This window comes from Nelumbo nucifera, chromosome 2 (assembly GCF_055504915.1).
Source record: "Nelumbo nucifera cultivar China Antique chromosome 2, China Antique-T2T, whole genome shotgun sequence".
Lineage (NCBI taxonomy): Eukaryota > Viridiplantae > Streptophyta > Magnoliopsida > Proteales > Nelumbonaceae > Nelumbo > Nelumbo nucifera.
The window spans coordinates 62,317,120-62,342,600 of record NC_142650.1 but is presented as its reverse complement, the minus strand read 5'-3'; the positions used below and the strand labels follow the sequence as shown (position 1 = coordinate 62,342,600).

The 25,481-nt window shown below is 37.5% G+C and overlaps 2 protein-coding genes across 13 annotated transcripts in view; both read left to right on the top strand.

Moving 5' to 3' along the window:
- Positions 1-9,928, top strand: part of TAF12 (TBP-associated factor 12) — a 30,274-nt gene extending 20,346 nt beyond the window's left edge. Inside the window, exons 4-9 of one of the 6 annotated variants that reach the window (XM_010273407.3) lie at positions 2,169-2,243; positions 6,098-6,176; positions 6,275-6,339; positions 6,462-6,497; positions 7,534-7,720; positions 9,815-9,928. In XM_010273407.3, coding sequence (XP_010271709.1) covers positions 2,169-2,243; positions 6,098-6,176; positions 6,275-6,339; positions 6,462-6,497; positions 7,534-7,665 — 387 coding nt within the window. In that variant the 3' untranslated portion in view covers positions 7,666-7,720; positions 9,815-9,928. Of the gene's footprint in view, positions 1-2,168; positions 2,244-6,097; positions 6,177-6,274; positions 6,340-6,461; positions 6,498-7,530; positions 7,721-9,738 lie in introns of all 6 variants that reach the window. The other 5 variants (XM_010273409.3, XM_088898428.1, XM_088898425.1 and 2 more) reach the window with 5 other exon arrangements.
- A 6,400-nt stretch (positions 9,929-16,328) lies between these two features.
- Positions 16,329-25,326, top strand: LOC104607715 (uridine nucleosidase 1-like). Of its 7 annotated transcripts, XM_088899213.1 has the most exons (10): positions 16,330-16,623; positions 16,822-16,959; positions 17,029-17,144; positions 17,251-17,310; positions 18,504-18,686; positions 18,789-18,893; positions 24,383-24,479; positions 24,554-24,679; positions 24,781-24,916; positions 24,992-25,326. In XM_088899213.1, the coding sequence occupies exons 3-10, from the start codon at positions 17,037-17,039 to the stop codon at positions 25,098-25,100; spliced, it is 924 nt and encodes a 307-aa protein (XP_088755339.1). In that variant the 5' UTR covers positions 16,330-16,623; positions 16,822-16,959; positions 17,029-17,036; the 3' UTR covers positions 25,101-25,326. The 7 variants fall into 7 exon arrangements, with proteins under 7 accessions (XP_010271715.1, XP_088755340.1, XP_088755339.1 ...); XM_010273413.3 differs by lacking the exon at positions 16,822-16,959 and having other exon boundaries at positions 16,329-16,623; positions 24,802-24,916; XM_088899212.1 differs by lacking the exon at positions 16,822-16,959 and having other exon boundaries at positions 24,572-24,679; positions 24,802-24,916.
- Positions 25,327-25,481: the final 155 nt, after the last annotated feature.

Genomic DNA, 25,481 nt, shown 5'->3' with positions numbered 1-25,481 from the left:
TGAATATCACCCTTCCTAGATATAGAGGAGGGTGACCCACCTGTAACCCTATCCTTATCCTTGCTTGATAGGGGTTGATAGGAAGAAAGAAGGTTAGACATACCAGTCATATGGTCGGAAGCTCCCAAATCAATGACTTAGAAAGAGTTGGAGGCTTGACTAGAGGATAGGTTACCTGAGTGAATGGAGGAAGATGAGGCAGTATTACCACCTGAAGGAGGAGCTGTGCTACTGGTAGCTTCAAGATGAGCAAAGAGTTTATTGAGGCGATTTAGTTCTTCCCGGGGCAGTGTGAAGATCCACTGTAAAGGAATTCCCAGTAGAAGTGGAAGTAGGTTTGTCAGAGACTATTATTATTAGCACTTGGCTTCTGAGATTGTTTTCCCTTCTTGAACCATGATCAGTATCCATGCAACTTAAAGCATGTTTCCCAAGTGTGTTGAGTTCCTTTACAATAATCACATACAAGGCTGTCCTTATCTTCCTTCCCCCTGGTATGCTTCTTTCTTGAGCCCTTATTCCCGCCCATCATAGCAACAGGTGCTGAATGGTCTATTTCTAACTTCATCTCTGTGCTCCTTGTAGCTTCCTGTTGGATGATAGAATAAACACCATCAATGGATAGAACGTCACTGCAGCCCAGCATTTGCATCCTAATTATTTCATAATCAGGATTTAAACCTGATAAGAATTCAAACACCCTGTCTTTATTCTTCAGTTGTTAATGTGTTTCTGCATTCTCATCATCTTTCCAGTGAATAACACTGTAATAGTCGAATTCCTCCCACAATGCCTCCAAAGCAGCATAATAAGCAGGGGCACTCATCTCCCCTTATTTAAGATTAGCTATATATGACCTCAACTGAAATATTTTTGCTCCATTTTTCCTTTGGGAATAGGTTTTATTGACCGTACCCCATATTTGTGCCACAGTTTTAAGAAACATATGACCCCTGTTGATTTGAGGAGTCATTGAATTCCACAACCAGGACATGATCATGTTTTCCTGTTCCCAAACATCCATAGCTGGGCCATCATCCTTGGACCTCTTTCTCTTCACAGATTGTGACCACTCCAGGAAATTTGTCCTGTCTAGTTTTATAGTGGTAATCTGAAGGTTAATATTGTTCTCCCTAGAGATGTAAAAGACTGTCTTAGGATTGAAGTAGAAGTAGACCTTTCAGTAGAAGAGTCATGAGCCATTTCTGATCAACTCCTAATTAATAAGTTCAACCAAGGAAATAGCTCCAGTATCGAAGATGAACCCAGAAAGACAAGTGGCAGCAGAGGATAACCAGGAAAGGCGGCAATATAGGAAGAGAAAAAATCGCCAAAAATCAGATGCTCTCCAAAAATTCTTAAACAAAGTTCTATTGATCACAAAATATGTTCTGCATCAAACTGAATCAAGTTCCAAATGGAAATAGTTCCTCTACAAGGCTCCATGATCAAAAACCCATATCTGAATTTCTCCTATTTTCAGAAGTAAAAATAGGAAAAAATATAAAATTGATTAAATTGGTTCTCTAATCCCCTTTAAAAAATACCTTAAATCATGTTAGAAACCCCCACACTAGTAGCCATAGTCCCTGTTTGAGCCTTTTCAATCTACCAAGATTTGCTGCAGAAACATTGAGTGCTACAAAGAAGAAAACAGCAACCCTTGGGCTTGGGATCCTACTATTGGCTCTGATGCCATATTAGGATTGAAGAAGAGTGAGAAAAGTGATTGGAGATGGAAGAGAGAAAGTAGAAGAAGAGAGAAATGAAAAGAAGAGAATATGAATCGAAGTGGGTAAGTTACCACAGGATTGGGCCACCCAGACTATTTATACTTAGTGTTTAAAGGAGGAAATTACAAAAATATCCTTACTCAACATAGCGGCATACAAGAATATATATACTTAGAGATGTAATTGTGGCTTTCTTTTATTTCAGCTTCACTGTTGAACTATATTCTATATTTTTGAAAGGTAACTATGTTTTTGTATTATTTACATAATTCTGAAACACTAGTCCTCATAATCAAACTCATTTCCAGTTTTTTCTTGACAACTGGCTATGGTTTAATTTGTATGACATCTCAGTATTCATGCAAAATGTGTGTGCATGTGTGTTATTCACACAGAATTGTCTTATGGCATTTATGTTTTCTGCTCCTTGGACAGATCGACCCCTCTGAGAGGCTGGATCCTGAAGTTGAAGAAATTCTAGTAGAGATTGCTGATGATTTCGTTGATACTGTGAGTTGTGGCTACATTTTGGCTTTGTTTTCTCCTTTGTTATGTATGATCCCAGGTCATATTCAGAATTTTTTTTCACTATATTATTTTATTTCCTCGGTGTATATCTCTATATTTCTTAAGACTATCTTGTTTTTTATAATTTTCCATTACAACATAGAAAGTGGAGCTTTTGCAGGGTCTAGAATTTATCACCTTTTGGCTGTGAGGAAAATTTACCTATCCTATATAGCCTTTTAACAATTTAAGAAATGATCTACAAACAAGAAAAATATAATATTTGGTACCATTCAATCCCTTTGACTCTTGCAAAGTGTGCAATGTTTTAATTCTCTCCAAAGTTGACCATGTCCTAGTTGAAATTAAAATTAACTGTAAAAAGATTCTTCAGGAATTTGTTGAATTATTGGAAAATGGAAATACAATCTGATTTGGATGAAAGGATACATGTGAAGTGCTTACACTACATTATGCAGCAGGGTGATTCCAATCTGATAAATAAGATGAATTATTTACTTTGGAACTGTCAGGACCTAGGCTTAAAAGGGCAGCCTAGTGCACAAGGCTCCTGCCAATGCAGGGTCTGGGGAGGGACAGATGTACACAGCCTTACCCCCGCACATACAGAGAGGTTGTTTCCAAGATTTGAACCCTGGTCACCCAGGTCACAATGGAGCAACCCAACCATTGTGCCCATGGTTCGAAGTATCAATACGCCTCTGCGTATCGGCAGAGGCGTATCTATACTTAGATACATACGAAATTAACTTTTTTTTTAGTTTTTTTTTTCAAATTTTGGTTTTTGGGAAACAGGTGTTTCGGGACCCAAAAGATACAATATGATACACCCGATACGGGGCGTATCGTATCGATTTTTTGAACCTTGATTGCACCAAGGCCCACCCTCTGTCAGGACCTAGGTTTCTTAGATGAAAACAAAAGAGAGCCCTACAAGGTTCTGAATGAAGCAAATTAAAAGCAAGAGGATGATGATTATCCTAGTTAAACCTTCATAATGATGGATTTTGTTGATGAATTCAGATATCTATTTCAGGCAGGATAACATAATACTACCATAACCGTGGATCCATCTTTTGATAGTCTTTCTGTATAGTCTTTCATATAAACAAGTATAGCTATCAACATAGTTGTTAAGGTGACGCCTAGGCAACAAGGCGCCCTTTGAGGCTCGCCTCGCCTAATCGCCTAACAGTTTTCTACTTCCTACCATAAAATACTTTTTTATTCATTCTTTTTTGAGATTATAATTATAAAATAGACATTATTAAACTAAAATAATCATTTTATGTGTTTATATATTAATTTCTTTTTATTATTTTCTTATTTATTAGGGTTTAATCAACACAAACATTGCTAAATTCTGTATTGAACCCTCAAAGACTTAAAAACCTGAACCAATAAGTAAGGAAGAACTAAAAATTTTATCTAATCAGCACATTTTCCTCTTCCATATTTTCTTCTTCTACTTCTTCTTCTTCTTCTTCTTCTTCTTCTTCTACTACTACTACTATTACTACCAATACTTTTTATTTTCTTCTTTTCCTATAACAAAAATAAGGGTTCAGCCCCTATATTTTTTGAATTTTATTTTCCTTCTTCCTTTTCTTCTCATGAATATGTTGATTTTCTATACTTTAATATGAAATTTATACTTTTCTTATGAAACTCATGAATAATTATTAAAGAAATATGGTTATGGTACCTAGGGAACTACCCTAGGATCTATGTTTTTAACATAAAAAATCCATCGCTTAGGCGCCCGCCTAGGCAACTAGGCGACTAGGCGCCCCACAGTCACCTAGCCTCGCCTTGGCGCCTTGAAAACTATGGCTATTGATTGGTTGGGTCTGGTTTGTGGCAGGGTGTACCAATTCTGAACTGATTATTAATTGGTTCTGTAAGATTGACCCAGAACCATACCGATTATTAATTGGTCTGATCCGATTAAACCTGATTGTACTTGATATCTAAAATTACCTATGATAATAACAACTTAAAGCTTCAGTTTTGATAATATAACCTTAATAAAAATGACAGTAATTAGTAAACTGTTTAAGTGTTGATAAAACAAGTGTTTTTAACCGAAATAATCTTATATACTGTCTATGAAATTTACCCTTTTAGACAAATGTAACAAAAATTACAAGAAAAGCAGGAATCCTTTATATATTATTAACTATATAATTGGTTTGGAACAGAGGGGACTGGTCCCATCCCAATTATGAATCAGGACAAACCCACAGAATCATAATTGACATATTCGGTTCCTAAATTTTGTCTATGGGTCTTCATTGATACAATCTCATTTGTTTATTTTTAATCACTAAACATTCGTAATGTACACAGATCCATTCTTCATGTGGCTTTGATGATTAGATTTGGAGGACTGATTTCCTCATTTATAGATTGACCATTTTAAATAGATGTTCCCTTGCAGAGGGTGGAATCCATGTCCCATTTACTATTTTTTTTTTTAATCAATAACAATAAACTTTATTAATGATGTGAAGCTTTATGAAACTTTAATTACATGTCCCATTTACTGTTGCAGAGGGTAGAATTCATCATAGGCCCCTTTCGATCAGGAGCAGGTTGTACCAAGTGACACATGGGTGCTGGTTAACTTGTGGATGTTAAGAGGTTTTTATACAAGATAAAACATTTTTCTTTGTTTGATAAACAGTAAGAAACTTCATTAGAATAAAAATGTAAATGTTATGTTGAGTTGATGATGGGATTTTGGAATACAAAAATCTTGGATTAATGAAGTAAAGCAATACATAATTGATATCAACCCCAGAGTCCCCTCCCTAAGAAGAATACAAATTTATTCCTTATGCTTCTTTGTTCATATCTTTAAACTCAGAATGAGATAGCACCCAATCTGTGATCAAGGAGCAATTGTTGGCCACCAGTTTCATTCTTAACTTGTATTTGTCTTAAAAAAATGTGCCACAGATTGTCCTGCTCAAGAGGGAATCTCCAAAGCCATTTGCTAAGGAGAGCAGAATTTCTTTGTATCAATCTTTCAATCTGGAGCCCCTCTTCTCTTGCTTTTGCACACCATATTCCTCTATGATCTCTCTTAGAGTTCCTAGGTTCCCAAGGAAGTCTCTCATCAATTTCTCTGACCTCTTGACTACCAACATTGGGATCCTAGAAACTGACAAGAAGTAAATGGGAAGATTGGTGATGGTAGACTTTTTCTTTTGGTTTTTGCCATCATAGACTTGATAAGGGTGATTCTGCCCTCTAGAGAAATGTATTTCCTTTTCCAGTTGGATAGTTTCTTAATGACCCTATGTCCCTATCTGCTTATTAGGTTCCAAAATTGTTAGCCCTAGGGTTTTCTCTCAATGGAAGACCTAAATATTTCAATGGACATTAAAACCCTGGCTTATCTCCCTAGGGCTCTCTTTTATGTTTTTCAAAGAGCTTAATCAAGAGTTGAAAGTTTTGTTCTCCTTGTTCCCAGTTTCTTTCCTCCCTCCCCACCCTCCAAGCCCTTACTAGTTCAAATCAATTGCCCCTTGAGATCATCTGGCTTAGCAAATCTGCTATTAGAGTGAAAGAGAAGGGGGATTGGGGTTCTCTCTTTCTAAGTCCTTTCTTAAAGGGAAATAAAAAAGATCACTACCCAAAAAATGCTTTCTTCATGAGATCCCTTTCTTCCATAAGCTCATAGCCCATCCTTTATCATCAGTAGTTTGTGCAGTATTTATGTTTTTGTCCTAGATAACTGATATTTACTAAAAAGATATTGTTCTCATGCACATTTCTTTATGATTATAGAGGTCAGTCATTTAATTTTCATTCTCATCTTTCTTGAGCAGATAGCAACATGTGCTTGCTCATTGGCCAAGCACCGGAAATCAACCACATTGGAAGCTAAGGACATAATTCTTCATCTAGGTTATCTTTGATCCTCTGTGTTTCTTCCTTTGCTTTCAGGTTTGGTTTGTGATGACATGGTTCACCCATGTTTATGATTTTCCTTTATTTCAATACAGAAAAAAATTGGAATTTGACCCTTCCTGGGTTTGGTGGGGATGAGATCAAGATCTACAAGAAACAGGTAGCAATTTTCAGTATTATGGGAGGAATATTGGAATGATTACAAGTGTGTCTTTCTTTCTTTGGGATAAACACTTGCCTTCTAATTACTTTCTTTTTCTTGTTTTCTTTGGACAATTGCAGTATACAAATGATATTCACAGGGAGCGTCTTGCAGTGGTAGGTTTTAACTTAAAATTCTTTGTGATAATAGTTTTTCTTGGTTTAAATTCTATAATTTCTATGATTCATAACTATCTTCAAACAATTGTATTGCAAATTCAATCTATGCTATAAATTAAAGTGAATGTGTGTTACAATTTTTATTCCCAGCTTTTGTTTAAAACGCCCCAGAACCCATGATGCTTCAGAGAACTACTCGTTAAGTTGCTATATTAGTACACCATGTCGGTCTCTAGAGTCTAGACAGAGTGAACCTGGCATGGTTGTTAGAAGATTTCTCATTGTTCTTTCAATGTGGTTAGTGTATACAAAACAAGCATCCTTTTCTGGATAACTATCCATTTGCACACTTAATAAGTACACCAAATATCTTGCCTTGTACCTGAAATGACGCTTCTGACAATCCGATTCTTATATCAGTTCTTGAATTGTCCATATCCTTGAATCATTCTCTCGGGTTAGCTGAACGCTTTAGCTTAGCAGGCTGTGGAACCAATGATAGAGCTACACACCAGTGATAAAATACATGGGGCCCACACTGAGAGGTTGAATGATTGTGGGCCCCATGTATTTTTAAGACTGGTGTGGAGTGTTATTATTGGTTCCACAGCCTGCTGAACAGCTAAAGCGTTCAGCTAATCCTATCTCTAATCTTAGCAGATGTTCTTGATTGGCCCATCAAGGTGTTAAACATGTCTTTTAGGTATCAATTTTTACACCATGACCCATTCAAGTATGATATTTGTAGTTAACAAACTTGATTTTCACCTCTACAATTTGCATGGCAGAAAAGGAGCTATTTCAAATTCAAACAAGAAATGTTCTCATCTTTTGTACACTACTGTCATCTCCTGTATTGTATGTTGTATGCTTCTCTTATTTAATCAAAGTAAGAAAGGTGATATGCTGTACTGTACCCATTTTATAGGGCTACAGCCATATTAATATCATTCTTAGATTTCAAATCCATATCCATGTTTTGGATGCATTCTTGAATGTTTATATGTTATTTCATTACTTTCTGTTTTAGCAGATCAAGAAATCCGTTGTAGGATCTGAGGTGGCAAATATGAAGACCCCTGCTGGACAAGCTGCTGGAAATGTGAAAGGTCATACAGCCAAGGCACCTGCAATTGGCTCCCCGAAGACAAGTGAAGTGTTGTGAATCTACCAAGTCTTTTGTTGGAGGTTCTGCATGCAAGGTGTTTTTTTGACTGAAGGTTTGTTCACAATTCTTTTTTTTTTTTCTTTTGATAATTATTTGTTCAAAATTCTTGGTTCTTGCACATAAAATTATGCAAGTGCATGGTGTCCTTGTGTATGCTCACTGGTTGTCTGGTTGAAGAAATCTTTTGAAGAAAGGTTACTCCATTGATTCTTTAAAACAATACCAGCAGTACTGGTTTCATCCTCATGAAGTTAAATTTTTGTGGTGATGGATCAGAAAGGATGAACTCCTCCAGTCCTCCAGTCCTTAAAAAAGGTTTCCTCAAAAAGGTTACCAGGAAATGGTCCTCCAACTTCTCTAGTCCTACCATAGCCTAATAATAGGTTTGATCCAGAGTTATTTGAAGGAATTCCATGTGATAGCCAAAATTACATCCAGCATTGTTTGTTATGTTAATCCGTATCCATCTACTGACAGGCTCCTTAATGGAAGGCTGAATGCCTAGTATGTGTGGCTTGTAAACTTGGTCATAAAGCGGGGATTAACTGGTCATGGATGCATTTTTCTCCTCGATGATAGTTAAAGATTAATACATATGGTTTGTAATCATCCAATTTGTATTTTTTTATCAATATCAATCTTCATCCATGAGCCCCCCCTCCAAGAAAAAGAAAAAGAAAAAAAAACTTCAGCGTATTCCAAATTTTGACTATCTGCTCTGGGACTTGTCATTACATTATCATTGTTATGTTTAATACAACTTAGGGTAAATTACAGATAGGTACCCTGTACTTTGGGGGTAGTGACAGATAGGTACCCTGAACTTTCAAATGCAACACTTGAGTACCCTGAACTTTCAAAAATAGACACTTGGGTCCATCCGTTAGTATTCTGTCAGTTAAATATTACATAATGTCAAAAATACCCATCTTGTGTATTTTTTAGATCATTCTACAGAATACTAACGAATGTTATTTGCTGTCCATGTGAGAACGTTCATTGTGGGGAGATGCTCACTTACCTGAGAATGATCTCAGAAATACATGAGAAGGGTATTTTTGGCATTATGTAATGTTTAACTGACAGAATACTAACGAATGGACCTAAGTGTCTATTTTTGAGAGTTAAGGGTACTCAAGTGTTGCAATTGAAAGTTCAAGATACCTATCTGTCACTACCCCCAAAATACAGGGTACCTATCTATAATTTACCCTACAACTTAACAAACCTCATTCCAACTATAAGGTGTCAGTTACATGAATCCTCTCTAGCCATTCCACTCTAACAATGGCCATATCTGCTGTTAAAGTGTGTGAGCTCCCAACTCATTTTCACTTCCTATTTGGCCTGCCCCCAACTTTCTATTCTATGCCTATGCTTTTTTTTTTAATTTTTGTTCTATTCTGAATCTAGACTTATTGGGAGCAGACTCTGTTGCTCCCAGCTGGCCCATGTCGTCTGCTTTACATCAATGGTACGCCCAGGTGGTGATCCTTCATTATGCATTGTATCAGTCATTGGATGTGCATTAGAATTCTGCACGCTTATGGATTTCCCTGTCTTTTTTTGGCTGTCCAGAAGGTGAGAAAATTCTAAAAAATTTTAAAGAAAAACCTAAAACAAAGGTTTATTGGCCTAAGAAATTGGGTATGATCCACAGGAGTATTTTGTTCTTCCAAAATTTCTTTTGAATGATAGTTATTTTTTTTTTCCTTTCTTGATCATCCTTGCTTTTCTTCCTACAGTGGACTAATGTTTATTTTTTTCCCTGGCAAAACTTTTCGAAAAATGCAAGAAAATTGAGCGGTAGAATGGGGTCCACTTGCCACTACTTTTATTTATTTATTTTTAATTTTCCTTGATTTTTCTTGCCAATAAAACGTCTTTAAAATTAGAGATTTTCTTTTTAAGTTTCTCTTTTCATTTTTTTAGTTCCTTTCACTTTCTTGTATTCTCTTGGCAATCAAATGGCATCTATATATTTACATGTCTTTGCACGTAGGCATTTGTTCTCTCTTGTTTGTCTTTCTTTTATCAGCTTTCTTTCATATCTTTTTGTTGCATGTACAGGTGTCATTAATGCGCATTATATATTTGCATGCAGATATTGCAAGGATTGATCTGTTAATGTTACTCTTTTGTGCAGTTAAACTTGTATGGCAAGATGAAAGGGGGTTTAAATTTCTGTCACCAAACTGGATGTTCATGAAATTTTGGTAGAAAATATGAAAGAAGAAAAAATGCACAAGTAAATTTTGTATCTCTGTCTCACCAATGCTTCGTTTTGGCAATTGAAACCTAAATAAAATGCAGTTTTGATGCCCTGCCCTCCCTTGGGGGACAAATAGAAGGTTAAAGGAATGGTTACTGGAGGTCTAAAACTGTATTAGGTTTACCCTGATGCATGGCTGGAGCTTCGACCCATCTGGTTCAACCAGTAGTATTTGATGTTGACAGTGTTTTAAAAACTGACTCGAAGGCTGACCTATTTCCCCCTGTGCGGTGAGTTAGTGGTTCGACCATCTAGGTTGAATGGGTCAATTCGTCATGTCATTATGTTCTGGGCCATTTACATAGGCACCTATGGTTTTGCAACTGCTTTTCTTACATAGGAGAGAGAAATGACCTTTTTGACCTCTAAAGGTTGATATGAGAGCTGCTAGTTTTTTTTTTTCCCTGGAATTATCCTAGATCCATGCCCTTTCATATTTTTTATTTGTATTTAGAGTTCACAAGATCATGAACATTCCCAAACCAAACTACAAACAGTTCCTCACAGGTGAATTAAGCAATGAATGTCATTCCCCCATTTGAGGGAATGGCGAATCTCCCCCTCCCTTGGGAGTGAGAATTCATTCTTGCTGGTTCCGATTCCCATTTGAACCAAATAGGTGGGAGGAATAGACCATTGTTATTTTCATTTTGATGAATTTTTATTCCGGTTCTGACTGAATCAAATGGACCCTTAAACTAAATACATTCTCTTTTGTTCTCAATTGTTTTTGAAATTGTCACACCAGTAAAAGAACAAAAACATGTTGAATTGCATTTTTTTATTTTAAAAAGCAAAAATAAGTTGGTTTTGTTTCAAAGAAGAATTTCTGTTTTTTAAAACCATTAAAATGATGGTTTTCAAAACAACAAAAAACAAATTTTGTAGTACAGATATTATGTATTGAACATGATGTTAAATAACTAGATGAAAACATGGCTTAAAAAAACCCTAGATGAAAATTTAATTCTTTAAACCAGAAATTCAATAACAACTATTTGGTTTCAGTTTTGGGAGAACTTTGCCTTTAATGAAAGACAAATGCATACTGTATGCATCCTCATTGGTCCAAGTCAGCGGATGTGCCATGTTAGATTAGTAAAGAGGAACACTTGTAATTAAGGGAGATGTTAGCCTTCCCAGCCATTATCTGTAACAAACCCAAACCCCATAATAAAGTTCATTATCTTTCCTTTCCAACAGCTCTTATCCAAACCCTACAGCAGATTTCATTGTCATTTCTTCCCAACGAAACCAACGTCTCCATCCCTGGTGCTGGAACTCATGGTAGTCTTTTATCTCCAGTTTTTATTTTCGTCACTGCAAAGACATCTCCAACTGCTTCTTCCAGTGTTGTAGGGTAATGTTGATTATCACTGATGATCGAAATAGCTTCGCAGTCCTGTCCTATGTGATTTACCTGATAACCAAATCAATATCAGTGCAAGAGCATAGCATTCGGATTTTTCTTTGAATTATCTATGATTAATCAAGTAACTATAGTTAATTTTAATTTTAGTTTTACCCATTAAAACCCCACTGCCCTCTCTCTGTGTTGTTGGACAAGAGATTCTAATCTGCACAACTTGAGATTCCCAAGGTTTAAAGTATTGACACAGGCCAATACGCCGTGCCTTTTTTTAGTTTTACTTTTTTTTTGAAATTGGTTCAGAGGGGCTGGTTTAAGGCCCCGACTACCCTCTGAACTAATGGCTGACCTGATACAACCCTTGTAGGGGCATATCAGGAAGCCACCGGCACGATATAGGCTGATACGTATTGATACTTTGAACCTTAAAGATTCCCTTAACACTGATTGTATGCCAATAGAGCTATTTGCTCGAGCTTTAAAGGACTTGGGAATGTAGGCTGGTATGTATCAATTAAATCCAGAAGAAAACCCGTGTTCCACAGCTAGAAAAGAAAATCGATAAGGCCTAGTTAAAGGATAGAACAGAATCCATTATTTTCCTATTAAAGTACCTCAATCAATGCTTACACCCATTACTCAAAGCCTTAAAGAACAGTAACAGAAGAAAAAGAAACTAACCGCACCAACCCCCACCCCCCCCCAAAATATATATATATATATATATATATATAAATAAAAACTAATAAGGGATTTCCACCAATCTGTCTTTCTAAATTTGAACAACGAGATTTACTTTGGCCATGCTTGGCTTGACAGAAAATATGAAAATAACGGTAGTAAGTTGAGGGTAATTTGTGAAAATTTATGAAGAACTTTTCCCTTTTCTCTCTTATTTATTTTCAAATCAAACATAGCCTATTAAGTTTTTAGCTAGGTGAAAAGCAGTAAATGCAGATTGAACTATACTTTTCATTTCAACTTTCAAGACTAAAGGCTAGAAGGTGGAAAAGAAAAGTCTACATACACGAGAATGAAGTCATAGCGAATGATTCCATTTCCATTTATCCAGAGCATGCGCAACGGAGTGCTTACAGCAAGTTTTAGCTTGGAGTTGGAGATGACCAAGGCACCAAAGCTTGCCCTCTCCTCCATTTGATGTCCCTAAATGTATTGATGTTTGGAATCCAAAACGTCATCCCATTTAGGGGTGCAACTTGGGTGGCTTGGGTTGGGTTGAAGGTCAATTCAAGTCCAACACTAAAGTGCAAACCTTGGGCTCTGGCCTGGCCCAACTTGAGGTTAGGCTGAAATTTATCAACTCAGGTCCAATCAGATGATCTTAACCCAAGACAATTTGGGTTGGGCTTGGGCTTGTGTTGGATTGGGCTGGGTTAGCTAGACTTGGGCAGGTTGGTCAGGTTTGAAAGAATTTATATATAGATTTCTACAGTCATCTTTTATTGGGCTTTTTGGTCCAATTTAAGAGTAAAAATTGATTGAAAATATGTATAAATTTCATTTATAAATGTATAAATACATACTTGTATATATACATACATAATTTAAAAAAAAAGATATTTTATATAAATATAATATACATATGTATTTATTTTTTTATGAAGGTTCAGGTTGGCTTGGGCCCAGGCTACTTGAGTATTCAACCCAAGTTTAGGTCATGTCTAAATTTTGTAGCCCAGGCCCAACTCATACAAAAACTTGGGTTGGGTCAGGTGGGCTCTGGTTCAAGTTGCACTTGTCCGGCATTATTTATGGCTTGACCTTCAACTCCAATAGCCTTCAAACAAAAAACAAATGCACTTATCATAATCGAAAATAATAGAGGGGGTACGAGAAGTAATGTTTTTGCCTTTTTCCTAGAGTAGTTGTGTTGAGAGGTTTGTATTAATTCACTTGTGTTTGGCTTCTAGTTGTTTTGCGTGAATAATTATAGTTGCGGAAGAGTGCTCTTGGAGATATAGTGCATATTGTCTGCGATCCAAAAGAGTACAAATACCTGAATTGTTCTTTTGGCTGGATGGTTGAATCATTTGGCTGAGAAACCATCTAGGTAATTGGTTCCATTTTATCCTTGAACTATTCTTTTGCCATAAACTGTTGATTTGGCAGTGGCTTGTTGACTTGGGTTGTCAAACTGTTCACCTGTTTAACCTGAACGATGGTTTTTGGTTGTTTTTTCTTTTAATTATTTTTAATATAATGAGCCATCGTTTAGACCATATTATTGAACCAATGACCCAAAAATCGGTGGTCAAAGCAGTTTCAGTTCTGGGTCAATTTTTAAAACATTGATTTGAAGAATAGAAGTGTTGGGCTGTTGGGGCACAAGTACATTGATATGGAGAAAAAAGAGAAAATATATATATATATATATATATACACTGATATGGAGAAGGATAGTGTGCTTTATAACACTAATATACTCCGTTTTGGGCCTTGTTTAATACACCATTTCTGACGATAATAGAGTATTTAGGAGTCAAAAATCATTGTTTTGCTTTGCACCAAGAAAAATATATATTTTACTGCACTACACAAAATTCATTCATACTTACTTTTCTTCTAAAACAAAGAACAAGCAAGTGAGCAACCATAGACAATAATCAAACCAAAGAATTGTAAGGCAATAGAGGACAAATACACATGGTTTTCAATGCAGAATACCTTTCTAATATGATTAATATAAAACAGTTGGGATGCATCTAATTTTCTTTATATTTTATTATTTTAAAAATTTTATTTGGCTATGACATCATGGGTTGACCTAGATGGTTAAATTGCTTCTTTGACACCTAAATGAAAAATCATATGTATATTTTAATTTTGGATTACCTTTTTTTATAAATATAGATCTAATTAGTAGAATTTATTGGTAAGAAAAAAGAAAAACCTTAAAAACAGGATTAAATGAAAGAAAGTGAGAGTTGATACCTTAAATATATGATTTAACGGAAAGGAATAAAATGAAATGAAAAATAATAATTCAAACTATATATTTTCCCCGGCAATTAGAGAGTGACCAAATTAAAAATAGGGATATTTTAATAAAAAAAAGAAAATTTCACAATTTTTTTGAGGCAAAAGTAAAGCATATTTCATTCAATCAACAAACTTGTATGAATACAAAGAATTGATAACAGTACTAAGCTAAAAAGCCCAAAAACAATTTCTGAGAAAGAACAAAGCATACATAACTAATGGATAAAAAACAAATGGTGAGTTAAGAATCAAAGTATCATCCCCTAATTCCACAATAAGGTTTCAGAAGATATAGATTTGAGTATATATTGGATGAAAATCTGACCTAGAAGATCAAAAAGTTAACATCGCTTTTGTATGGTATCCATTTACTCATTTAACTTGTCTATTCTGTTTGTTGGTGGAATTTCCCATTTGGCAATCAAGCTAGCATATGTGCCATCCCCTAATTGGTTAATGCCTTGATGTCCCCTGATTGGTTAATTCCTGTGAAAGATTGGCTGTTTGAATTTAAAATAACTAATGTAAGGGCGTTTTCTATGCACCGCAAATAAAGCTCTGCTGGAAAGAGCTCAAATACAAATATGTATAGGGCAAATACATAAAAAAATAATATAAAATATAAGGTTTTGCACTGTACATATTTGTATTTGTACATTTTCTAAATTGAGCCTAAGCATGTGTTTGGTTGCAGTGCAATTTTATTTGCATTAGTACAAATGTATGAGAGTGCAAATGAAAAAAATGCAAGTCCTGGTTTAATTTTGTTTTGGGTTTTACTTTAGTCTTCTTCAAGTCTTATTTTATTTCATTTGTACTGCAATCAAACAAAATAAGGTAAATTTTGAAATAAAAATAAATCATAATTTGCACAAAAAACATTTACACTACCATAATTTTGCATCAAGGCAAATAAATTCACATTCCAACCAAACACAACTTAAAGGGTAAAACTATAATTTAGCATGTACCCCACAGCACATCTCAGCTTGCATCAAGAACATCTCTCATACTTGTCATGGGGAGATATTCCCAATGCGCGGTTGGGATGTGTTGTGGGGCAGATATGATGTGCACATTGTCTTTTTAATTAAAAGATAAAGGGAAATTGTCTAAAACTCACCATGAGTTTTCAGCATTTTTCTTAAACTCACCACAACTTTTCAAAACGTCTAAAACTCACCATGTCACTAACTTGACGTTAAACAGACTAACAGGCATTAATATATTAACATTTTAACCTTCATAGAAAAATATGAAATATATACAAAATAAATTAGCGGGTGTTAATATATTATCATTTTAATATTTAGACATGAAAAAGGAAAAAATTCAAAAATTTATGAAAAAAATAAAAAAATATAAAAAATTATAGAAATTGCAAACAAAATAAAAAAATATTTTCAAATTATAGAAACTATAGAAATTGAAAAACAAAATCAGAAAATAAAAATTGTAGAATAAACACAAAAAATTTATAGATTGTAGAAAATAGAAAAATGTAAGAAAAACAGAAATTATAAAAAAATTGAAAATTATATAAAAACATTAAAAATGCAAAACAAAAACAAAAAAATTGAAAACTAAAAAAGATCATTTTTCCTCTAACTCACCATTCAAGGGTAATTTGGTCATGAAAGTTGTTATTTATACTAACATGGAAACCTCTGTTAAGAAGCATTAACAGTGCACTAACGGAATGTGAGTTTTGGAAAATAAAAACTTATTGACATGGTGAATTTTACATTTTAAAAAGTTGTGGTGAGTTTAAGAGAAATATTGAAAACTCATGGTGAGTTTTAGACAATTTTCCAAAGATAAAAAAATATTGATGACAATTACTCTTTTACCCCACACCCATGCAACGTATCACTTATATGGCCTTAAAACAGTTCAGACTTCAGACTGTTTTTTCTAAACAGCTAAACCAAGCCATAAAACCAATCCAACCCATCCAAACCCAACCCGGTCCAACCCGGCCAACCCAATTCAATATTTAGGATTCAGGTAGGGCCCTTACATTTCCAAAGAGTCCTGCTTCAGAATTCAGATTCGTCTTCCGTCGAAAACCAAATACCTGCCAGCACTGACCAGACAGAATAAGAGAAGAGTTTCACAACAGAACTTCCTCTTCCTCTCTCTCCCCCCCTCTCTCGGCTTCTTATCCTCTGCGAGACCATAGTTTGTTGTGGGTTTTTTTGATCGGAGAAGATAATGAAGTTTGGGAATTCGAATTCTCACGATGAAATTGGGGGAAAGCCCTCTTTGTGTACTAAGCCTGAAAAGCTCATCATTGATACTGATCCTGGCATCGGTAAAGTCTGCTCAAGATTCTATATCGTTGATCTTGACCTACTGCTTTTCTCTGGGTTTATTGGATATTTTAGTTTAATGCACATCATCTCTTTCCTACCCTTTGCTTGATTTTTGTTAGTATATACCGTCTTCCTTCACAATTGTTTGAAGACTAAATTTCCTAACTTTCCTTGTTTTCATTGGAAACCGTCTTCAGGTTCGCTTTCTTTTTAGTGTTTGTAGTGCTTTCTGCTAGTATGAATGCTTGGTTTGTTTTGAAGAATTCTTTCTGCTTGTGATGAGGAATCATTTCGAGTAACAGCTCATTGTGCACCCAAGAGTTGCAGATATACGTGTTGGTACTTCTCTGCATGCATGCTCTTGTATATGTGTGGATACTTATGGGACTTTCATGGGTTTGCAGATGACAGTATGGCTATATTCATGGCCTTTCAATTGTCAGATTTGGAAGTATTAGGTTTGACAACAATATTTGGTAATGTTACTACAGAGGATGCTACTCGCAATGCCTTGCTTCTGGTATGTATGTTTTTTTTCTTCAATTTTCCCTTACAGGCTGCAATTTTTTCTGATGTTTAGGAACAAATTCATGATTAATTACTGTTTTTAATGTGTAAAAGGACAGTGTGAGATTGCAGGACGTCCTGATGTTCCAGTGGCAGAGGGCAGTCTTGAGCCTCTAAAGGTACAGAAAGCTTACCACTTTATGATTCCTCATTCATGTGCCTAAAGTTTTGTCTTAACCTATAGGCTGCAAATTAATTCATCAAAATTAAACTGTAAGTGTTGGCACCATTTCTATTGGGGAATCTTGTATGCCTGGTGCATTGCATATGAATGTGAGAGTTTTCTTGTTCCATGTGTTATTTCTGTTCCATCATTTACAAATTGCACCTGTTTGGTCTATCTTCCTAACAAGGAGATGATTTTAAGTTACAAATGCATTGTTTTGATTAAACAATCAGCTTGATGAAATGCTTTTTGCTTGATTAATAATCATTGTAACATAAAACTTGTCTAACAGCCAAATTAGGAGTGTAAACAGAGAAAAATCTGCAAGGAAATGCTTAGCTGTATTGGGAGTTCATCATGAATGTACAGGAAAATAAAAAATAGAAATCTACAACGTATAAAGGATTAAAGAATGTATACTTTATGTAATGCATGTATCTTAATATATAATTTAATAATTAATAATTACAATTTTGGAGACGACATAATGGATTTGTCTCATAGTACAGGACTTCATAAAAATCTGATTCAAAGCTCCAATAATGAAGTGGCAGTCTATGTTGCTATGTTTTGTCTGTTAATTATGCAGTTATTTTGTTTTATTTAATAGTACTGTTGTTTTCATATAACATAACTGTAGCCCCATGGAAAATTGACTACCATACCTTATATGAATACATGTAAAAGAAATTCACAGGTAGAATAGAAACCTGGACCTTAAGAGGGCTATGGAATAAACCTTTTCTATACATGATCTATTGATCTTAAAATATATATTATAACCAGGATCATACATGATTATCTTTTAATTTTAATCAATTTTTATGACATGGATGTCCAACGTCTACTTGTCAGTGATTGTCAGGGAAAAATCCTGTGGGATAACCACTTTGTCATCAGGTAGTTTTTCACTTCTTTCCATATATTGCTTTCTTGGATACTACTAAAAATACTACTACTGTATAGTTCTATATTATGATACATTTTCATGGACATGTAGCTGTTTGGATTTCATATGGAAGAATCATGTCTAGCCACTTGTTTTGGAAGCAAAAGAAGACTTATTTCCTTCTTACTGAATATTTGCTATTTTCATATGCTAGATTTTCATGGAAATGTGTTTATTGTTCTGCATTATTGTAACAGGGAGGAAAGCCACGTATTGCTGACTTTGTTCATGGTTCCGATGGAATGGGAAACATATTTCTAGCACCCCCAAAAGAAAAGAAAATTGGGATAAATGCTTCTGAATTTTTGGTTGATAAGGTTTCTGAACATCCTGGTGAGATATCCATACTTGCACTGGGACCATTGACAAATTTGGCTTTGGTAAGTGACAGTATCTTTGTTCTACCATTTCCACTCTGACCAATTTTTATGTTCTGCTGTTTATTGATTTAGTGTGGTGTCTGTATGTCTTTACTTGACCAGGCAATTAAAAGGGACTCATCCTTTGCAAGCAAAGTGAAGAGAATGGTGATACTTGGTGGTGCTTTCTTTGCAATGGGAAATGTCAATCCTGCTGCTGAAGCAAATGTAAGTACAAAATTTTCTCATCCTATTTCATTACTTTATACAAGCTAAAGAATATGAGGACATTTTTACTGCATTTTCCACTTTTTATTTTCTCTCAGGCTTAGCACATCTCACTGAAGTTCTAAATGTGTTTGTATAATTGTATTACATAGAATTTATACCGATACTTTTGAAGCACCAAATATCTATTAAAAAGTACTTGCTCTCAGTGTACTAGTTGTACATTTCAAATAAAAAAAAAACTGTCACAATTGACTAAATAAATAAAATGAACCTCAACCACCAGAAAATGAATTGGGATAACAAGAGCCTGTATTGAGGTCTAAATATGCTTCTGTTGAAAGGCACTGTTAATGTCAAGTGCTAAAAACACTATAAAATGAGAGAGAGCTCCTAACTTCCTTTCCTTCTTTATATACTGCTGTTACAATTTTGTTATACCAGCTTCTCCACTTGTCCAGTCCACTTGTCTAGTTTGTTATTTAGTTTGTTCTAGTGGTTGGCTGTTAGTTACATTCTTTAAAGGCTGGTGTGGCCTTTTCTTGTACACTTGTATTCCCTTTATTTGTGTCTCAACAGTCCCTCCTCCCTTGAAAGCGACCTTGCCCTCAAGGTCAAGATGTGGGAATCTATTATGTAAATCCAAGTAAGGTTCCCAAGTTGCATCCTCAATTGGGAGACCTGACCATACCACCAATGCCTCTGGTTCGATGTGATTCCCTTTGCGTATCCACCTGAAATCTGTTATCTGAGTGGGCTCAGTTTGAACTTGGCCATCTTTCGAGAATGATGGGAGGGTGGTTTTTGTTATTGCTCCTGTTTTTGGCCATTTCTTCAATAGGGATACATGGAATACAGGGTGTAATTTCGATGTTGCTGGGAGGTCAAGCCTGTATGCCACCAACCCAATGCATTCCACAATCCGAAATGGGCCGAAGTACCTAGGGCTCAGTTTGTTCCACCGGTGGCCTGCTACTGAAACTTGCTTGTATGGTTGTAATTTAAGGAAGACTTGCTCTCCAATCTGGTGCTGGACAGGCCTATGCCTTCTATTGTAGGAGTCTGCCATCCATTGTTGGGCTCGATGGAGGTGGGATTTGAGATCTTGTAACACCCTTTCTCGCTGGAGGAGTTGGTCTTCTACTGCTGCTATTGCTGTAGACCCTTTCTCATATGGGAGTAGGGGAGGTGGGTCTCTCGTCCATATAGAGCCCGGAAGGGAGTCATTCCTGCTGCACTATGATACGTGGTATTGTACCACCATTCTGCCCAATGAAGCCATTTGAGCCATTGACGTGGCCTATCCCCTGCATAGCACCTTAGATAGGTTTCCAAACTCCGGTTGACCACCTCAGTCTACCCATTTGTTTGAGGGTGGTAGCTGGTAGATTTGAAGAGTTTCACTCCTTGTAGTCGAAAAAGTTCTGCCCAGAAACGACTCAAAAATAGGGTCGCGGTCTGAGACAATAGAGTTTGGGGTACCATGCAGTCGTGCCACCTCCTTAGTAAAAATCTCAGCCACCATGGAGGCTGTAAAGGGGTGGGACAGAGGGAGAAAATGGCAGTATTTGGTGAATCTATCAACCACTACGAGAATAACGGACTTGCCATAGGAAAGGGGGAGCCCCGTTATAAAGTCCATGGATATATCTGCCCACACTTGTGTAGGAATTGGGAGTGGTTGTAGTAGTCCTGCTGGAGACTGGGTATCCGCCTTATTTTTCTGGCAAATGATGCATTCGGCTATGAATTTTTGGACCGAATTTTGCATGCCTTTCCAGTGGAATTGGGTGGCTAGTGTCTTGTAAGTGCGCAGGATCCCTGAGTGTCCTCCTGCTGGGGATGAGTGGAACACTTCCAGAAGCTACTGAATATGGGCTGAATCCTGTGGTATCACCATTCGGCGTTTATACAGCAGCAAGTTATTCTCCACTGTGTACCCTGGGTGGCTAGTAGGGTCCTCTTGGACCTGTGAACGCAGCTTGCTCAGTTGTGGGTGCCTTTCAGCTTCTTCCCTTAGCTGACCCATGATGGAACATGTTGGGCCCGTGAGAAGTAATGGAAATAGTTGTGGCTGGCGTGACAGTGCATCCGCCACCTTGTTAGTGTGTCCTGCCTTGTATTTAATGACATAATCGTAGCCAAGTAATTTGGCTATCCATCGCTGCTGTTCCGGGGATAGTACAGACTGCTCCAACAGAAATTTCAGGCTCTGGTGGTCAGTTCGTATGATGAACCTCCTTCCTAGAAGGTAGGGCCGCCACCTCTGAACTGCGAGAACAATTGCTATCAGTTCGCGTTCGTATACTGATTTGGCCCATTTCTGTGTTGTCATTGCTTTGCTGAAAAATGCTAGTGGCCTTTCTTCTTGCATGAGGACTGCACCAATTCCTTGGCTTGACGCATCACATTCAATGATGAAGTCCTTTGAGAAGTCTGGAAGTGCGAGCGTCGGTGGGGATGAGACAGTTGTTTTGAGTGTCTCGAAGGCCTGTTGGGCCTCCCTAGTCCAGTAGAACCCATTCTTCTTAAGTAAACTTGTCAAGGGGGCAGCAATCAGTCCATACCCTCTAATGAATCGCCGGTAGTACCCTGTTAAACCCAAGAAGCCTCGTAACTCCTTAACATTTTGAGGTCGGGGCCAATTTATCATGCTTGAGATCTTTTCCGGGTCTACTGCTACAATGCCATTTTCGACCACGTGCCCTAAATAGTGTACTTGTGTCTGTTCAAATGCGCATTTTGACTCCTTTGCAAGGAGTTTGAGTCCTTAGCAGTTCCAAGGTGATTTGTAGATGTACTAGGTGTTCGTTCCATGTAGCGCTATATACAAGTATATCATAAAAAAAAACGAGTATAAATTTGCGCAAATGGGGTCGAAATATGTCATTCATAAGGGCTTGGAATGTAGCTGGCGCATTGGTACCCAAATGGCATAACCAGAAATTCATAATGCTCTTCGTGTGTACGAAAGGCAGTCTTGTGGATGTCTCCCTCATGGACCCGAATTTGATGATATCCCGATCTCAGGTCTAGTTAGAGAATATGGTGGCCCTGCCGAGTTCATCTAGTAGTTCATCGATTACCGGTATGGGAAATCGATCCTTCACAGTAATGTTGTTCAGAGCCCTATAGTCTATACAAAACCGCCATGTCCCATCCTTCTTTTTCACAAGTAATACTGGCGAGGAGAATGGGCTTTGGCTGGGTTGTATAATTTTTCTATCAAGCATATCTTGCACTTGCCTCTCAGTCTCTAGTTTCTGAAAATAGGGGTAACGATAGGGCCTTACATTTGTGGGTGCAGTTCCGGGCAGCAATGGAATGCAATGATCATGGGCACGTTTCGGTGGTAGTTCCTTAGGTTCTTGGAAGATCACTGAGAACTTCTGAAGTAGCTGCTGTAGTTGTGTGTGGCCTTCTTCGGATCTGCTTCCTTGGGCTAGAATGGGGCCGTTCCCGTGGGAGTCTATCTGCATTAAAACGATGTGGGCTGGGTCTGCTGCCTGTTTCCTTAGGGAGGCGAGACTAATAGGTCCTGGACCCTTGGACAGCTGCCCTTGACTATGCACCAGTGAGCTGCCCACTTGAAAATCCATGGTGAGACGGGCTCAATCACATATCACCGGCCCTAGTTGCCTTAACCATTGGACTCCGAGAACTACATCTGCTCCACTGATTTCCAGGGGGTGCAGATCTACCTCGAACTCATGACCTTGTATCTTCATCTTTAATTCTGTGCACGTATTGTCGCACACTAGGTTGCTCCCATTAGCTACGTGCACCCGGAAGGCTGTACATGGTTGGACCGGAATCCCTAGTTGTCTGACCAATGTTTGGGTAATGAAATTGAGGGTGCTGCCACTGTCTATCAGAATCGACACATGGCGCCCTTGTACCAGTCCGGTTACTCTCGTAGTTTGAGAAGAAGCAAGACCGGTCAAGGCTTGCAGGGATACTTCTGGGTATTCCTTTGTCCATTGCCCCCATTCTTGGTTGTCCATTGGCTCTTCAATGTCTGTTGATTGCTCGACATATTCGGTTTCAGGTTGAAGGAAGAAAACTTGAGGGATCTTATAGCGATGGCCCGGCCCGAATTTGTCTCCACATGCATAACAAAGGCCCTTTTCCCGTCGGGCTTGCATCTCAGCCCAGGTTAACCTCTTGGCTGAGCCGGGGCCTGAACCAGAGTTGGCGTCCTTGCCTGTGATTCCTACTCTTGATCTGGGCTCCGGTTTACCCAAGATACCCGGTCTGGTTGCAGCTCCCAGAGGTCGATTAATCCTTCTTGCCTGATTCAGTTTGTCTTCATGTAGTCGAGCTAATGCTGCTGCTTCAAGAACGGTGGTGGGCTGCATGGCTTTTACTTCCAGCCACAATTCTTCCCTGAGTCCACCAACAAAACCGCTGACAAGCGCGTTTTCTAGCCAGCCTTCCACGCGCACAGCTAATCTTTCGAACGCCATCTGATAATCTTGGATGGAGCCAGTTTGTCATAGCTTAGCGAGGCTTTCATCATAGTTCTCAAAAGTCGAGACTTCAAATCGCATGGTTAAGGCGTCGGTGAAGTCTGCCCATGTGGCTCTTGGGTGCCGTCATTGGTACCACTGGTACCAGACGATCGCCTCTCCTTCCAGGTGTGCAGAAAAGCTAATGGAACACGATCAGGTCCTTGTGTGTCGTGGTAATCGAAGTATCTTTTTGTTCGCAGAAGCCAGGATGTGGGATCTCCCCCTGCGAAGATGGGAAACTTGATTCTTGCTGTTCTTGATCCGCTTCGATGACTGGTGTCACTGTGCTCTTCCTGATTCGGCGCAGGTGGTGCCTGTGCCAGTCGTTCAAGCAAGGATGCAAAGCTTTCTTTGATTTCTTTGACATCAGCCGATATTCTTTGCATTTCTCCTTCCATGTTGTCGACTCTGTTCTCCATTGCGGATGACCTTGTGCTTGGCATCTTGGCTTTGATACCAACTTGTTAGGGACTACCTAACTTAGGGACTCTTTCGAGGGAGCCTGCCTCCTGAGAGAGAGAGAGAGAGAGAGAGAGAGAAAGAGAGATTGTATTCCCAAATCGAATATCCCCTCCTAACTTCCTTTCCTTATTTATATACTGCTGCTACAATTCTGTTATACCAGCCTCTCCACTTGTCTAGTCCACTTGTCTAGTTTGTTATTTAGTTTGTTCTAGTGGTTGGCTGTTAGTTACATTCTTTAAAGGCTGGTGTGGCCTTTTCGTGTACACTTGTATTCCCTTTATTTGTGTCTCAACAAACAACTTTTTGTTCCCATTTGTTAGAAGAACCCTAAGAAAAGAGGGTATCCAGTTCCTCCACTGTTCCAAATTTATCTTAGCAAATGGAACTAGATATTGGGTGTCTATGTTACCTAGACACTTTGACTACAGTAAATAACAAATGACTAGTCTAAGGATCATAATTTCCACTACAGTTTACTGTAGTATGAGCGTTTTTTCCCCTTCTGACATGCAGATCTATGGTGATCCAGAAGCAGCTGATATTGTGTTCACATCTGGGGCAAATATTGTTGTTATTGGCATAAACATTACCACTCAAGTTAAACTAACAGGTGCAACTCTTACTTTTCACTTGATTTAGATATACAGATACTAGATAATGAGGTATAATAGCCCGATTATGAAGACTCTTTGATTGTTTCAGATGCAGACCTCTCCGAGTTGAGGGGTTCAAGAGGAAGATATACCAAAGTGCTAAGTGACATGATCGTATTTTACAGAGATTGGCATGTGAAATCTGATGGTGTTTTTGGTATCTTTCTCTTTACAAGCTTGATGATCCTAAATTGTTCTGAGTTTCCTTTCCTACTTGTGCTATTTCAATGGAATAATACGTTTAGCTCCTAAAATCAGGTATTTTCCTCCATGACCCAGTAAGTTTTGTGGCCCTAGTCAGGCCTGATCTCTTTACCTACAAGGAGGGGGTTGTGAGGGTTGAAACACAGGGCATCTGTGTGGGACATACACTAATGGATCAAGGACTGAAAAGGTATATCCAAGGTAACATAAGCCTTGGACAGTTTTGCATTTCTCTTTTATTGAAACTGTAGATATTTTGTTGCAGATGGAATGCGAGCAACCCATGGTCAGACTACTCACCCATTTTGGTTGCATGGACGGTTGATGTGGATCAAGTTGTTATGTATGTAAAGAAACTACTAATGAAAACATGAAGCTTTATGAGCTTGTGATATCCAAGCCTGGAAACTGTAGAAAAAGAAAGTCTAGATTCTCAACCATTAGCTAGATACCATTTGCCAATTCTTCCAGTTCTTTGTGGTCAGTCCCAAACCTGAGGCTGATTTATTTGTCCCATAATTCTCAGATTATGATTTATGTTTAGACTCTGTAGTATACATTGCGTTTTTTGATATTCAAAAATTGAAATATTTTACTCTATGTATTGTTTGAAATTTTTAATTAAAATGACAAAAAAAAAAAAGATAATGACATGGGTGATCCCTACACAGCTCACCTGGTGAGTTGGTCGCTTGATTAAACTTGAAATGGGTTATGGACTCTGCACCGTTCACAACTAGTATAACTGATGCAAT

Excerpts from the sequence above, each read along its gene's own strand:
- LOC104607715 (XM_010273411.3), top strand. The coding sequence starts at position 16,524 with ATGAAGTTTGGGAATTCGAATTCTCACGATGAAATTGGGGGAAAGCCC. Across the intron at positions 16,624-17,028 it reads TGATACTGATCCTGGCATCG|ATGACAGTATGGCTATATTC; the intron begins GTAAAGTCTGCT and ends ATGGGTTTGCAG. Across the intron at positions 24,917-24,991 it reads ATGGATCAAGGACTGAAAAG|ATGGAATGCGAGCAACCCAT; the intron begins GTATATCCAAGG and ends ATTTTGTTGCAG.